The sequence below is a fragment of the Prionailurus bengalensis genome, chromosome A1 (genome assembly GCF_016509475.1).
Source record: "Prionailurus bengalensis isolate Pbe53 chromosome A1, Fcat_Pben_1.1_paternal_pri, whole genome shotgun sequence".
NCBI classification, from domain to species: Eukaryota; Metazoa; Chordata; class Mammalia; order Carnivora; family Felidae; genus Prionailurus; species Prionailurus bengalensis.
The window spans coordinates 142472814-142490000 of record NC_057343.1 but is presented as its reverse complement, the minus strand read 5'-3'; the positions used below and the strand labels follow the sequence as shown (position 1 = coordinate 142490000).

Genomic DNA, 17187 nt, shown 5'->3' with positions numbered 1-17187 from the left:
AAAAAAATTGCTTTCTTTATGGAATTTGGCCTAAAGACCACTGAGCATTTATTATCGTTCAGATACCATATGTAAGGTAGAAAAATAAACTTATGTTAAGAAAAGTTGGACTTGATTTTTTAAAAGCATTTTGTCACTTATAATGTTACTATATGATTTTTCAAACTAAATATATTGTTTGATAATACAACAAAATGGTATGGCTAGTTACTTTCTAATAAAATGTGAATTCATTTATAAGCAAATTAAAAATTTAAATAATAGGATAGGTATAAAGTTCATTGTCATTTACTAATGTTAATAATCCTAACATATAGAGAGATATGTACTAGTATTAATTAAGCTATTGTTGCTGCCATATTAAGATTTATTTTAAAAATTGTTTTAAACTGTTAATTAATATGACATTAACTTCTACATTTGGGAATTTTGAATAGAATATTTTGGCACTTAATACAGGGTAAAAATATATTTCAGAAATTTAGAAATAGAAATTTATCAAATAGTATAGTCAGAATTTTGACTATTAACTGCCTCTCATTTTGGATTCCAAGTAGGGTGTTTGATAGAAAATGGTTAACAAGATCTTAACATGTAAGTTGAAAAGTATTCTGTGCTCAAATGTATTTGAGAGGGGCTGAGTTAAAGTTTAACATGTTTTGTTGTAGGATTATTCAAAAACTTTCACGGTGTGAACCTTTAAGAGGGGAACAGAAAAATGCAATATTTCCTAAGTTTTATTCATAAACATCTTTTTCTTTTGACATCTATTAACATCTCTTTGAAGAGCATTCCTTTTTCTTCTGTGAGAGATAGCAGTTGTTACCACATTTGAAAATTGGCTATTTTGTTGTATTTACATGGTGATTTAAAAGATAGATTTGCCCCCCATGGGGCGCCTGGGTGGCTCAGTTGGTTAGGGTTCCGACTTCAGCTCATGTCATGATCTCACAACCTGTGAGTTAGAGCCCCGCATTGGGCTCTGCTGACAGCCCAGAGCCTGGAGCCTGCTTCAGATTCTGTGTCTCCCTCTCTCTCTGCCCCTCCCCTGCTCATGCTCTGTCTTTCTCTGTCTCAAAAGTAAATAAAAACATTAAAAAAAAATTTAACAGATAGATTTGCCCCCTAAATATAAACAAGTTTGAGCTAGCTCCTGTGTCTGTCTTCCTTTCTTCCTTCCTTCCTTCCTTCCTTCCTTCCTTCCTTCCTTCCTTCCTTCCTTCCTTCCTCTTTCTTTCTTTCTTTCTTTCTTTCTTTCTTTCTTTCTTTCTTTCTTTCTTTCTTTCTTTTCTTTCTTTCTTTCTTTCTTTTCTTTCTTTTCTTTCTTTTCTTTCTTTTCTTTCTTTCTTTCTTGATTTTAAGTAATCTCTACACCCAATGTGGGGCTCGAATTTACAAGCCCTAGATCACGAGTTGCATGCTCCAACACCTGAGCTAGCCATGTGCCCCATCCCATGTCTTTCTTTAACCCCAAATGCTGCTGTTATTACCTGGGTTTTTTAGGTTGACCAGAGAAGGGTGTTTATTACAGGTATGTCCATATGTAATCATGATAGTCTATCCACAGAATAAGAATCATGAAAGATTCTATCAAATAACTCATCTGAAATAGTCTAGGAAGACTATGTAGAACAACTTGCAAAAAGTTGTGATACTCTTGAAATGCCATAAAATTCATTGTGTATTCTTCTCTTTTGGTGAGATTAAGTTAGAGGTTTTTTATGTTTTTACATGCTAACACATTGTTCACGGGGCAAGAGCTACGGGTGGTGTGCCTCCAGTTGTAAAAATGCAACATTTTTAAACAGTGTTTACTGACAAATTTGGGAAGTCAGGCTGTAAAATGACTGTTTTACTCTGAGTAAACCATTGAAAAAAAAGAGTGTAATATTAGAGATAACACAAACTTCTTGAAAACTACAGACTATAGTTAATGTGACATAGACAAAAAAGATTTTCAGAGTCATTGGGAATCACTAATCTAATCCTAGAATAATTCAGAAAATTTTACTATATTGAATTCTAAAACCAGATTTGCTAGCTGTTAAAATTGTATCACATATGGGTCTATATCAGGTATCATTACCAAATATTATTTGAGTAGTTAAAGACTTAAAAATTTGACTTGTATGAAAAAAAATGATTTAAACATGGTAAAGTACAAAATAAATATACATTTGAAGTAGGTTGTTTAGCATGTACCAAATTACTGTACTTGTATACCTTTAGATGGAATATAGTGTGAAAATTATTTTCAACTCTTACATTTTTTCTGAATGGAAATTCTTATTAGTTAATTATTTTATCATCTTTCTGTTGTAAAGGACTTAAACAAGACCTCAGTACCAGTAATTTAAACACAGGAGAAATCTTTGTTTCTTCTTGAACCATTTTGACCTAATGAACAGATCTTGGTACAAAAAACTGTAAAACTACATTACATATCAAAGTACCTTTGTATAATGGTCATAATCCCAAAGCCATGAGTTTTTCCTCTGCATCCTAGAGCTCTACAACTGAAATATCTCAGATTTAGCTCCAAAATGTTCACATCAGTAATTCCATAAATAACTTGAGTTAATGGATCACCAAGAATAATTATTATAGTAAAATATCATTAAATTGGGCTTATTTTATAATTTGGTGAAATTCAGATATTCTAAGTGATGTCAACTTATTTATGAGAAGTGACAGTCATGGATCAGCTAAAGTCATTTTCATTAAATGATATTTTCTTTGCTCATTTTGGTCTTGATAACCTATATTAATTTGGAGTAAATACATAGTTCATGAACTATCTGAATGTTTTAGGCAAGCTGAACTATCTCACAGAACAGAATGACGAAGTTGGATATTCCTCTGTTAATATTGTAGTTTGTCAGGGTCTTTCTTCAGATGATGCCTCAAATCCCTTTTATATCTAAGTTATATATAAGTAGAAGTAAATTATGAATGGGGTGCCTGGGCGGCTCAGTCGGTTGAGTGTCTGACTTTGGGTGAAGACAGGATTTCATGGTTTGTGAGTTTGAGCCCCACATTGGGCTTGCTGCTGTCAGTGCAGAGCCTGCTTTGGATCCTCTGTCCCCCTTCGTCTGCTCGCCCCCCCCACTTCCACTCTCTCTGAAAAATAAATAAACTTAAAAAATAAAGTAAATTATGAATAATCATAGTACCAATGCCATTCTTCCAGTGCAGTAATGTTTACCTACCATGTTTTGTTTTCTCCTTTTAATGCATCTAAGGTTGAAATGGCTGGGTTTTGTTTTGTTTCTTTTGTAGCTGTATCACACCCTTGACTCATAGTGAACTTGGAAGCCAGGGCTTGATTCTGATGTTGATAGCTCAAGTTGGGGAAGAGGGCATCATTTTTGAGTGGGATAATGATAAGCTTAGTTTTCAGCCTTGTTTACAATTAGTTGCTGGTGGGATGTCCAAATAGAGATGTTATTAAGACAGAGATATGGGTCTGGACAGAAGATAAAAAGTCAAGTGTATAGAGAGATTTGTGATTTTCAGGTAATAATTAAAACTGTCAGAGGCTTTTGTACGGAGATGAAGCAGCTGTGGGAGGTGCTATTGCTTTTTCATACAAACTTGAAGCTATTCAGAGTATCTTTAGCCCCTTCATTAGTACATACTTTTCAATCTCACTGATAACTCAAAAACTTTAAGGGACAGTTTAGAGAATTAGTGAAATAATTAGTTTACATTTGTGTTTTTTGTATTATTAATTTCTAAGATTTATTAGCTTGTTAGCCCCTGAGATTCATAATATTGCAAAGAAAATAGTGGTATTCATTTTATATTTGTCATGCATCATTTTAGCTGTTTAGAAAATGTCCCATCATATATATTAAAGTTAAATTATTAAAGTATATGTTCTATTTGAGCAGTGAATATATCTTGAACCATCTCCAGTTTAGGAGATTAACTGAAGGGTACTGGGAGATGGTAAGGTAACAAATACCATAAATTAAACATTTAATTTCTTTCACTTAGATACACAAGAATTGGTAACTTGTTGCTTCCAGTGATGAGAACTGAGCTGCTGGGATTAGGGTGTGGGTGGTGGGTTGCTTCACTTTGTACTCTTTTGTGCTATTCATATTTGAACCATGGAATGATTTTACTTTGGGAACGGATAAAAGAAATTTGAATACTGAAAATTGCTTTATTTACTTCAGACATAAGATGGTATGATATGTTAGTATTGACACTGGAAGTTACAAGTCATGTTTTCAAATCCTAATTTCACCATCACCTGGACAGCTGTCATTAGGTGAGTCATTTCACCTCTTTGTATCACAGTTTCCCATTTGAAAATGGAGATGACTGCCCTGTTTACCTCTCAGGGTAATTGTGAGTGTGTTCAGTAAACATACCTGTGAGGCACACACTCTCATGGGCACTGAGAAGGGGGCACATTTTCATTTGTATGGGCATCCACTATCAAGTGTAGAAGCAGACAAAATTTAACCTACTTTGGTAAATCCTATATGCCATGAAGATCCATAGGAAGGATTTACAGTAGCAGCTTGGGAGTGGTAGGGAAGAAGTTCGAGTAGTCCTTCGGGAAGACAAGGACATTTTTGAGTTTAATTTTTAAGAATGAGTGAGCTGGGGGAAGAGGATAAAGAGCAAAGAAGGTATTCTAAGAACAAGTTCCAGCTCCACCTCCAGCTCATTTGATGCATGTTGGTGTGTAGCACATTTTTGTTTTATTTAAGACAAGACTGTAGCATGTTCTTCCTTCGTTTTCCTGATCCTCCAAGTTTTGACTATAGTAATTGGTTGAAATTTGGGGAAATCTCACTTGGGACTTTATAATGACCTCAAAAGTGAGGAATCACTAAAACTCAACTAAATTTTTACTACACACATTTTACTGTATAGGCCATAAGTATTAAATCATCAGATTCTGATGTTAGCCTTCAGTTCTTTCTTACTAAGGAACTAGTGAGAATTCTTAATTAAGGGGCTAAGCCTCTCATTTGCAGTCCACTTGGATTTTCCCAAATGAGTAGATTTTTTTTCCCTGCGTCTCTCTTGGTATTTTTGTTCCCATATCCTTCTGTATTTCTTCTGTGTGCCTGGTGTCTCATTACTATACCTTTAGTTTACAAAAGCCTACAATTCACTCTTTTACTTTGATTTCTGTACACTGCTTTCTCCTGTTGTGTTTGGCAGAAAAACTTGCTTTACTTGTTAAGTCATGTATATAACTTCTTTTTCTAATCTTGAATATTTTTTCCCTCGTCACTGGGAAAGATACAGATTTTAAATCCATTTGACAAGTTATTGAGCTCTAAGTTGTAAGTACATACAGTTTCCCTGGTGCCATATTGTTTCTTTTGTAGCACCATTAAACATCTTACCCCCATAATAGTTTATAGACTTTTACTGTTGAACTATCTAATACCCACTCTTCTGTAAGTTACGGTTTAGAGGCATTGATATTTTACTGTATAATATCCAGTATCCTGTAAATTATAGAAGTACTTTGTAAATTGAAAATATGATATTACTTATTATGGATATTAGCCTCCAGTAACCACCATGATTATTAAAAATAAGCACAAATGTTTAAATTTTTATAGATGTTTAAAGTGTGAAATAGAGACTTCCGCACAAAATTTATGTGGAGTATTTGTTAAAACAATAGAAAACATAAAATTGGGTATCATATAAGTAATTTCCTCTACCGTTTTCATGTTTATTTGTACTTGGGAAGAAGAAATGAGGTATCTCAATTTCTGAGTGATTTATCAGTTCAGAATGAATTAATCCAAAGTAAGAAAACATTATTTCATACCTGTAGAACAATCTTCTGCTATTAATGACTCTTTAACTTGAGATGCTTTTAGCTTCAGAGTAATAGAAAATCAAGCTATATGTGGCTTAAACAGTAAGGGTATTCATCATCTCATACGATAAAGAAATTGGAGGTAGAGTGTTTCAGAGTTGGTTAATTCAGTGGTTTAATACCATCATCAAAAACTCAAGTTCTCTAACATCCCAGAGTGACCTGTCCTTTTAGGCTGGATCTCCTCATGATCCCATAGTACCTGCCACAAGTGGCAGGTGTCACAGGTGATGATGTCTAGGGGAGAAAATGGAATTATATCTGCTTATAATGCATTTATGAAGAATGGCAACCTTCTCAGAAGCCCCCAACAGATGGCCTTTATGTAGCTATGGCCGCAAATGGATCACTTACACATGCCTAAGCTATCACTTGGCAGAGGGTATGATTGGATTCTTTTTAGAGGTTATGCCCTGCTGCTTGGATGATCATAAACAAAATTAGATTCTGTTGGCAAGTAAGAAGTGGCTGTTGGATAGGCAACCAATAATGCCTTTTACAGTTGAGCCCATTTTAACTTTTTTTTAAATGTGTTCAAATGTTTAAACACATTTTAAAAAGTTATAAATAGATAACTATAAGTTATAAATAGATCAGTGGAACAGAATAGAGAACCCAGAGGGGGACCCACAAATGTATGGTCAACTAATCTTTGACAAAGCAGGAAAGGGTGTCCAATGGAAAAAAGACTGCCTCTTTAGCAAATGATGCTGGGAAAATTGGGCAGCGACATGTAGAAGTATGAAACAGGACTACATTCTTATACCATACACAAAAATAAATTCAAAATAGATGAAACACCTAAATGTAAGACAAGAAACCATCATAATCGGAGAGGAGAAAACAGGCAACAACCTCTTTGACCTTGGCCGCAGCAACTTCTTACTAGACACGTCTCCCAAAGCAAGGGAAATAAAAGCCAAAGTGAACTGTTGGTACCTCATCCAGATGAAAAGCTTTTGTACAGCACAGGAAACAATCAACAAAACTAAAAGGCACCGATGGAATGCGAGAAGATATTTGCAAATGACATATCAGATAAAGGGTCAGTATCCAAAATCTGTAAAGAACTTGTCAAACTCAACACGCAAAAAACAAATAATCCAGTGAAGAAATGGGCAGAAGACAATAATAGACACTTTTCCAAAGAAGATATCCAGATGACCAACAGACACATGAAAAGATGCTCAATATCACTCATCATCAGAGAAACACAAATCAAAACCATAATGAGATGACGGGGCGCCTGGGTGGCGCAGTCGGTTGAGCGTCCGACTTCAGCCAGGTCACGATCTCGCGGTCCGTGAGTTCGAGCCCCGCGTCGGGCTCTGGGCTGATGGCTCAGAGCCTGGAGCCTGTTTCCGATTCTGTGTCTCCCTCTCTCTCTGCCCCTCCCCCATTCATGCTCTTTCTCTCTCTGTCCCAAAAATAAATAAACGTTGAAAAAAAAATTTTTTTTTAATTAAAAAAAAAAAAACCATAATGAGATGCCACCTCACACCTGTCAGAATGGCTAACTTTAACAACTCAGGAAACGAGATGCTGGTGAGGATGCAGAGAAAGGGGGACCCGTTTGCACTGCTGGTGGGAATGCAGACTGGTGCAGCCACTCAGGAAAACAGTACGGAGGTTCCTTAAAAAATTAAAAATAGAACTACCCTATGACCCAGCAATTGCACTACTAGGTATTTACCCAAAGAGTACAAAAATGCTGATTTGGAGGGGCACGTGCACCCCAGTGTTTGTAGTAGTGTTATCAACAATAGCCAAGTTATGGAAAGAGCCCAAATATCCATCCACTAACAAATGGATAAAGAAGATGTGGTGTGTGTGTGTGTGTGTGTGCGCGCGTGCACGCACACACACACACACACACACACACAGTGGAAAACTACACGATGATCAAAAAGAATGAAATCCTGCCATTTGCAACAACGTGGATGGAACTAGAGTGTATTATGATTTGTGAAATAAGTCAGAAAAAGACAAATATCAGATGACTTCACTCGTGGAATTTAAGAACATAACATAGGGAACATAGGGAAAGGATGATGAACATAGGGAAAGGAAAAGAAAAATAAGAAAGACAGAGTAAGAGACTCTTAAATACAGAGAACATTCTGAGGGTTGCTGGACGTGGGTGAGGGGGATAGGCTAAATGGGTGAAGGACATTAAGGAGGCCATTTGTTGGGATGAGCACTGGGTGTTCCATGTAAGTTATCAATCACTGGGTTCTACTCCTGAAACCAATACTACACTATATGTTAACTAACTTGAATTTAAATAAATTTAAAAACAAATAAATAAAAATGTATAAGTAGTAGCGAAGACTGACTTTGAAATAAAACAGTTCTGGGACACTTAACAGCTATGAGAACTTGGACAAGCTCTGTGAATTGCAGTTTAGTTGTTACTAAGATGTAAATAATAATGGTACCTATTTTATAAGTTTGTTTTGAGGATTAAATGACATAATGCATGCAGCACGCTTTGACATAGTATCTGGTCCATAGTAAATGATCACTGTGTGTTAACAGCTTTTATTATCCTATTTTAATTTTAGCTTATCTTGAATGATTAAAGCTTTTGCCTAAATGTTTTATATTTTGTGGTATTCCATTGTTGTAACTATCTCTTCTTGAGTTGTAACTGTTAAACTTTTCCATGGGGCTAGTTTTGGGAGAAGCAGATTTGATGGTGGCCATTGGAAATGCTAAAACATCAAAAGTCCTTCATCCAACCTAACTTCTTTTATAAACATTGCTGTGTTTCTTCAACTTAATTTTCATTAATATTATCATTTTTCTCAAAGATACACAAAATAATGTAGCTTGTATTTTATTCGTTTCTGAAATATTGATCCTGGTTCAGTTCTCATGAAATCTAAAGACTTTAAAAACATCGTAAGGAGAGATAATGAACAAGAGACTGTAAAATGGGGATGATACTTAAATAGAACTGTAACTGTTTAATGCAATAAAGTACCTAAAGCTCTGTTTATATTAGGCCCTTGATACAAGTTTCTTTTTTTCCTTATGTCTCATACAATAAACATCTCAAAAGCATTTGTTTCTTCAGAAACAGGAGAGCTTGTTACTAGTTATGTCAGTAGAGGAGAACTATATCACTCGGGAAAAAGGAAATCATGCTAGGGATCTCAAACAGGCATTTAATACAGGAAATTGATTACACAGGTGTAATCACTTTTATGAAAGTTTTCTTTAACTTTTATGAAATGGTAAAGTTTCATTGGCTAGTCAAGGGTCATCGTAGCCATCACTTACATCATGGTTTTTATGAAAAAAAAAAATAGGTAGACATTCCTTAGCTTTTATTTATTTATTTATTTATTTATTTATTTATTTATTTTTATTATATGAAATTTATTGTCAAATTAGTTTCCCTACAACACCCAGTGCTCATTCCAAAAGATGCCCTCTCCAATGCCCATCACCTACTCCTTAGCTTTTAAACAAACATTAAAAACATGATTGAATAGATAAGTGGGGAAAGATATATTTTTGCTGATAAGTTTATTTTAAAAGTTGAAAATGAATAAATTATATATCATTTTAAATATAATAAATATCATAGTATTGCATTTATTTTTCAGTGGATCCTGTGCTGCCCAAAGGAGATTATTCTTACAAATCCTAAGTTAAATTAATTTTCTTTTCCAGTAATTGCTTCATATTACAACCATAACATCGTGGTGGGGGAGGAATTTTCCTGGAGTTTCCAATTGTCTTTTTTTTTTTTTTTTAATTGAGAAGAGGCAAAAAATATGACTTCTCTTCTATCTTCTAACTCCTTGTATCTGTTCCTTAGAATCTATTCCAGGGGCACCTGGGTGACACAGTCTGTTTAGAATCCAACTCTTATTTTCAGTTCAAATCATGATCTCACAATTCATGGGTTTGAGTCCTGCGTCAGGCTCCATGCTGACAATGTGTAGCCTGCTTGGGATTCTCTTTTTCCCTCTCTCTCTCTGCCCCTCCCATGCTAACTCTCTCTGTCTCTCTCCCAAAAATAAATAAACTTTTAAAAAAGTAAAATTAAAAAATAATCTATTCCATTCCTCTAATTCTTCAAGATGCTGTTGTAAGATTCCACAGTAAGATTCTTATTTAGACTCTTTTCCAGGCCTATAGCACAATTTCAATCCTGGGATATTTTTTTTCTTTACTAGACTGTTGCATTTATATTTACCATGATTTTTTTCTTGATTTTCATCTTCAGTTTGCTGGAGTATATTCTTTAGTAAATTTCTCAGGAAGCGGGCATTATAAATACTTCCTGAATTTTTATAGAAGTAAAAAATACTCCCCTGGCCTATAACTTATTTCATCACCTATCCAAATGACTTCTTGCCTTTTTCAGATCTTAATTCACATATCCTTTTCTCGAAGAGGCCTTCTCTGACCATCCTATTTTAAATTGCAAATCCCACGTATTACCAATCCTTCTTTACTGCTTTTTCTCTTAAAGCACTTATCACATTCTAACACACTATACAATTTACTTATTTATTTCTTCTCTTTCCCACTAAAAAGTGCCATAGGGCAGAGATTTTTGTAGTTTCGTTCACTAGCTACATCCTTGGTACCTAAAATCATGCCTGGCACATAGGAAACCCTCAGTAAATAATTGCTAAATGAGTCAGTGAATTTTTCCCTTATTATTACAGTTATAAATCCAATTTACAAATCATTGTCTCTGAGAACTTGAAGAGATTGGTCCATTGTCTTCTGGTACCTGGTATTATTAATGTGAAATATGTCAGTCTTTTTTTTTTTCTCTTTAAAAGTTTTCTTTTTCTTGGATCTCTGGAAATTTTCAGCAGTGTATATAAGATGTGGTTTTTTTCATTGATTCTAGTTGGCACTTGTCTTTAAGGTTATTGTTTTTTTCCAGCTCTGGAAAATTTTATTTAAAAAATAATTTCAGGGGGCTCCTGGGTGGCTCAGTCAGTTAAGCGACCAACTTCAGCTCAGGTCATGATCTCATGGTCCGTGAATTCGAGCCCCACGTCAGGCTCTCTGCTGACAGCTCAGAGCCTGGAGCCTGCTTCAGATTCGGTGTCCCTCCTCTCTCTCTGTGTCCCTCTCCAACTCATGCTGTCTCTCGCTCTGTCTCTCAAAAATAAATGTGAAAAAAAATTTTTTTAATCTTATCCTGCTTTTTTTCTGTACTATCTACAATTCCTATTGATTATCAGACTTATCTTCTTTTCCCTGAATGTGCCATTTTCCATATTTTTCTCGTTAACTTTTTATCTCTTTAAAGTTTGATATGTTTATTGATAGTTAAACAGTGAAATCTGGCATACTATTTTCTCTGACTAAAAGGAAATAACAGCAAGGCTAAAATAGGATAGATTGATATAATATTTGTATTTTGTTTATTATTACTAATAATGAATGGTAAAGGTGGCTTATCACATCAGTAAGAAAAGGAAGTATTCATTAGTAAATGATCACTTATCATTTATTGGAAAAGGACTTGGTCTAATTTCTTATCAGGCACTATATATTTTAAATACTATGCAGTAAAATATAATACATTCTATAGAATTATGAGTAGGGATGCTCATTACAGTATTATTTATAATATGGGAATGGCCTAAGTATCCAATAAAATAATACTTTATTAAGCTCTCCTACTGGTACTATGAAATGATATGTAGCCACTAACAGCTACATTTTTAAAAAAATTTTTAGTAATATTGAAAATGATACTTGTTGAATCATTAATGTTGTATACCTGAAAATAATGTAACAATGTGTCAACTGTACTTCAGTAAAAAAAGAAAGACAGTGATACATTTTTCCAATTATTTATATAAACGCACATATGAATTTTTACACATATGTGTTTGAAAGAAAAGGACTATGGGAAGTATTAAAAATGTTAACATAGGGGCACCTAGGTGGCTTAGTTTGTTTGTTAAGTGTCCAGCTCTTGGTTTCTGCTCAGGTCATGATTCCATGGTTCCTGGGTTTGAGCCCCACATTGGGCTCTGTGCGGACAGCAATGAGCCTGCTTGTCTATCTCTTTCTCTCTGCCCTTCCCCTGTTTGTATGCACTCTCTCTCAAAATAAATATATATTTTTAATGTTAATACAGTTCCATAATCCCTTATATGAAACACTTGGGCCCATATGTATTTCTGCATTCCAAATTTTTTTAGATTTTTGAACAGTAACAGGTTTTCATAACATCTGAAGAAGTACTCTATAATCAAACATGTTAATATTTCTGCAGTGAAACATGGGACTATTCACATTAAGTAGGATAAATAAAGGTTATAATTTCATGTCAGTTGAGGTTATATTTTGCTGCCAAATCAATTTGTGCCAAGCTTAATTTTTAAATTTCCTTTTTTTTTCAACATTTATTTATTTTTGGGACAGAGAGAGACAGAGCATGAACGGGGGAGGGGCAGAGAGAGAGGGAGACACAGAATTGGAAACAGGCTCCAGGCTCCGAGCCATCAGCCCAGAGCCCGACGCGGGGCTCGAACTCACGGACCGCGAGATCGTGACCTGGCTGAAGTCGGACGCTCAACCGACTGCGCCACCCGGGCGCCCCTTAAATTTCCTTTTTTAAAAACGTTTTTGGATTTTGGAATTGTGTGCATTTTGGATCAATAGTTATTTAAGCAATGAGACTATGAATGTTTTTTTAATTTTAATTTTTTATAATTTTTCATGTATTTCTGTATAAGACCGTATAATTATTTACAGAAAAATATTTTAGTAACACATTTAAAAACTGTGAATATATACTTGAGTTAAGCTTTCTTACTAAATCTTAGCCTTCCCCCAAAGGAAGGGAATAGAGTCAGAAGATACTCACTCAGTGATTTAGCAAATACTTATCCAGTGTCTATTATTTTAATAAACATAGATAGCCTTATAAACTATCAGGAAAGTTAATATTTCAAACTATGATATAATACCATTTCACATTCTTCTTATTGTCAGAAACTTAATAATTCTGACAATTCCAGTTGTTGATCAGGATGCCAAGGAGCACTAGGATATTTCATACAGTGCAGTGTGAGTATCAATTGATACAACTACTTTGGAAAGCAATTTGATACTATCTAGTGAAGTTAATTAAACTTATATATGCTGTATCATGTCATGTGACTTTTCATTAATACATTGATTTATACTGTCTGGGAGTGGAACCTTTTCAATTTCTCCTGCTGCATCTTGCCCCCTGACACTTTATTCACTGTAATTTTATATGTGAGCATTACTAGGTTTCTGTGATTTTTTTTTTTTCTTTTTCCAGGGCAATACGTTTGCTGTTCAATAACTTGCTTCCTGAGCCTTTTCATGAAATAGGGCTTTTTTTTTTAAATTTTTTTTTTAATTTTTAAAAATTTACATCCAAGTTAGTTAGCATATACTGCAACAATGATTTCAGGACTAGATTCCTTAGTGCCCCTTACCCATTTAGTCCAGCCCCCCTTCCACAACCCCTCCTGTAACCCTCAGTTTGTTCTCCATAGTTATGAGTCTCTTCTGTTTTGTCCCCCTCCCTGTTTTTATATTATTTTTGTTTTCCTTCCCTTATGTTCATCTGTTTTGTCTCTTAAAGTCCTCACATGAGTGAAGTCATATGATTTTTGTCTTTCTCTGACTAATTTCATTTAGCATAATACCCTCCAGTTCCATCTACGTAGTTGCAAATGGCAAGATTTCATTATTTTTGACTGCCGAGTAATACTCCATTGTATGTACGTATGTATGTATATATATATACCACATTTTCTTTATGCATTCATCCATCAGTGGACATTTGGGCTCTTTCCATACTTTGGCTATTGTTGATAGTGCTGCTATAAACATGGGGGTGCATGTGTTCCTTCAAAACAGCACACCTGTATCCCGTGGATAAATGCCTACTAGTGCAATTGCTGGGTCGTAGGGTAGTTCTATTTTTAGTTTTTTGAGGAACCTCCATACTGTTTTCCAGAGTGGCTGCACCAGCTTGCATTCCCACCAGCAATGCAAAAGAGATCCTTTTTCTCTGCATCCTCACCAACATCTGTTGTTGCCTAAGTTGTTAATGTTAGCCATTCTGACAGGTATAAGGTGGTACAAAATAGGGCTTTTTAAACAAAAACTTTACTTTTTTTTTTTTGTTTTGATATGCCAATAGCCATGCAAATATTCAGCACCTTTACTTGTCAAATGTAGTATGGAATTAAGAGTCTCTTCCATTTTGCTGGGGTTGTTGTGCTATTTTCTGTAACAAGCACAATGGAATAGGATGACTTGGATTACCAACCAAAATCATCTGTGGGCCTAGGCATGGAATCCATCTCTTTTATTGCATACTTTCTCAAAAATCATGTTTTTCTTATTTCTCAAGTTTTGTGAATCACTTTTGTTAGCTTTAGGGTTGTTTTGTATATCTCTTTAAGTTGAAAATGTTAAAAGGCAATAGTGAGATTTGTATATTCAGCTTTTTATTCATTTAACAAACATTGAGTGCTTACTATGTATACAGGTCAAGAATTTCTCTTAATCCCATCTTCCAGGAACATAAGACCTAGCTAACAAACTGGTTTGTTGTGTGGTAAACGCTAAGATAGTTAAAGGTTGGATGGAATTAAGTAGCAGTCTTCTAAGTCAGCAACCCATTTTTGTAAAGGAACAGATAGTATATATTTTAGGCTATGTGGGCCATACAGTTCTATCACAACTACTCATCTCCGCTGTCATTGCATGAAAGTAGTCAGTCACAGGAGATACATAGATGAATGAGTGTGGATGGACACTGAAATTTGAATTCCATATGATTTTTACATTTTTACATGTTGCAAAATAATTTTCTAACCATTTAAAAATACTAAATTTAATATTACAAATATTTTTTAAACCTTTAAAAATCATTCATAGCCCTCAGACCATACTAAAACAAGTGGCAGGGCAAATTTGGCTCACTGGCCATAGTTTGCCAACCCTTGTTCTGAGACTTTGAATTATAGAATGTTAATTGAATATGCCTCTTTCTGTTAGTTCATTCCATGTCAGCTACTTTCATTTAGGAGAGTTTAGTAACCTAGGTTAGGATACTATCAGTATCCTTGATATTCTGAATAATAATCATGATGCTATAAAAATAATAAAAATAGTAATAGCACTATTGCTATTGATATCACATTGATGCATTGATGATATATAAGTTACTCCAGCAAAGATGACAAACTAATTTGCTTATAGGGACCAGGTGTTAGACCTGAATGTTTGGGAAACAGGAAGTTGTGTGAACTGGGGCAAAGTGAAAAGCATGTCTCATGTAAAAAAAAAAAAACAAACCAGTAGCCACTACTTAGCTCCCATCCAGTAGAAGGAAAGCAGCCCCAATGTTCCCTGATGAAAAACATTCAAGAGAAATCCAGACTTATATGTAAGTTAAATTATGTCTCCTAGTTGTTAAATATGGCAACAAATCTGTTTTTGTTTTTTTAATTCTTTTTAACATTGTGAATCAAAAGCATCTTTAGGAGTCATTTGAGCAGACTGGCAACTAACTTGCCATCTCTGTCCCAGCAAGTTTCTTTAGCTGTTTAAAAGGAGCTCCTACAGAAGTTTCTGTAGTGATACCCATTAATGGTTTTATTTTGAAATCTTTGATCGCAGAGGATGTTTTTATCTCAATACTGAAAACTGTTAAAGCACTTTTAAACTGTAAGTCAATGCCCATTTCTATACTGGATGTTCACATGTTAAACTGTCACAATTCTAAGCTTGAATGTATCCAGTGAATACATACTTGTAGCGGATTTTGTGATCCTAGCAAGTTCTTTTTTCTTTTCTTTTTGTAAACAGCTTTGTTGAGATATAATTTACATACCATACAAATCATCTATGTAAAGTATACTGTTTATTTGGTTTTAGTATATTCATAGAGTTGTACAACTGTCCCCACAGTTATTTTTAGAACATTTCATCACCTGAAAAAATAAACCCCTGACCCTTTAGCAATTAAATTAGACTCCCAGTTCTTCCCTCATCCTTTCTAGTCCTAGTCAACTACTAATCTGTCTCCACAGACTTGCCTATTCCAGATATATCTTATAAATAGAATCGTATAAATATGTGGGCTTTTCTGTCTGGCTACTTTGACTTAGCATGTTTTCAAGGTTCATCCGTGTTACAGCATAAATCAGTATTCCATTTCTTTTTAATGTTAAATATTATTCCAGTGTATGGGTATATCATATTTTATTTGTCCATTCATCATTTGATAGACTCTTGAGTTGTTTTCACATTTTGCCTATTATGCATAATGCTACAGTGAACATTCATGTACAAGTTTTTATGTGGACATATGTTTTCTTTTCTCTTGGGTAGACACTTAGGAATGGAATTACTGATACATATGGTAACTCTGTGTTTAACTTTTTGAGGAATGGCCAAACTTCCAAAGCAGCTGCACCAATTTGCGTTCCTACCGTTAGGATTTGACGGTTTCAATTTTTCCACATGCCTTGTCAGCAACACTTGTTATTATCTGACTTTTTTTTCTTCCTTTTTAATTATAATCATCTTAATGAATATGAAGTGATATCTTACTGTGATTTTGATGTACATTTCCCTGAAGACTAATGATGTTGATCATCTTTTCATGTGTTTATTGGGCATTTGTATACTATGCAGATTCCCTTTACTGATTTTTTTCATTGGGTTATTTGTCTTTTTATTATTGAATTGTAAGAGTTCTTATATATTCTGGATACAAATTTACCCAATATATTATTTCCACATACTTTCTCCCATTCTGTTGTCTTTCTCACTTAACTAATAGTGTTCTTCAGAGCACAAAAGTTTTTGATTTTGACAAAAGCCAATTTTTTTTTCTGTTTCTTGTGGTTTTGGTGTTATATCTAGAAAGTCACAAGGTTATCAAGGTTTACCCCTAAAAAAAAAGATTTATCCCTGATGTTTTTTTCTAAAAGTTACATAATTTTAGCCTTTTAGATCTTTGATCCATTTTGAATTAATTTTTGTATATGATGGGTGTAAGGCGAGGAGTTGGGGTAGAAGTCACAGGCTGTAACCTCAAAAATCAAACCAGATAAAATATCTGAAAATAATAATAAGTAAATATGTAAATAAGTGGCAGGAGATACATGAAACAAGACTGTCAGAATATTAATTGTGAAAGCTCAGTGAAGAATACATGGGATTTGTTATGCTATTTTCTCTAGATTTTTTTGTTTGAAAATATCCATAACGTTTTTCTAAATACCAATTTATTATAGTTTATTACCACTGTTAATTGTATTGGCTGATTATCT

General features: G+C 34.4%; 1 protein-coding gene across 2 annotated transcripts in view; it reads left to right on the top strand.

Annotated features, from left to right (window-relative positions):
* The window catches only part of TBCA (tubulin folding cofactor A), a 77681-nt gene that overhangs the window by 41485 nt on the left and 19009 nt on the right, over positions 1-17187 (top strand). The window contains exon 1 of one of the 2 annotated variants that reach the window (XM_043592637.1): positions 4218-4279. The exons of the other annotated variant lie outside the window; for it this stretch is intronic. Within the exon in view, the coding sequence (XP_043448572.1) occupies positions 4233-4279 (47 nt within the window). The 5' untranslated portion in view covers positions 4218-4232. Of the gene's footprint in view, positions 1-4217; positions 4280-17187 lie in introns of those variants that run through there. 2 annotated transcript variants of the gene reach the window in all.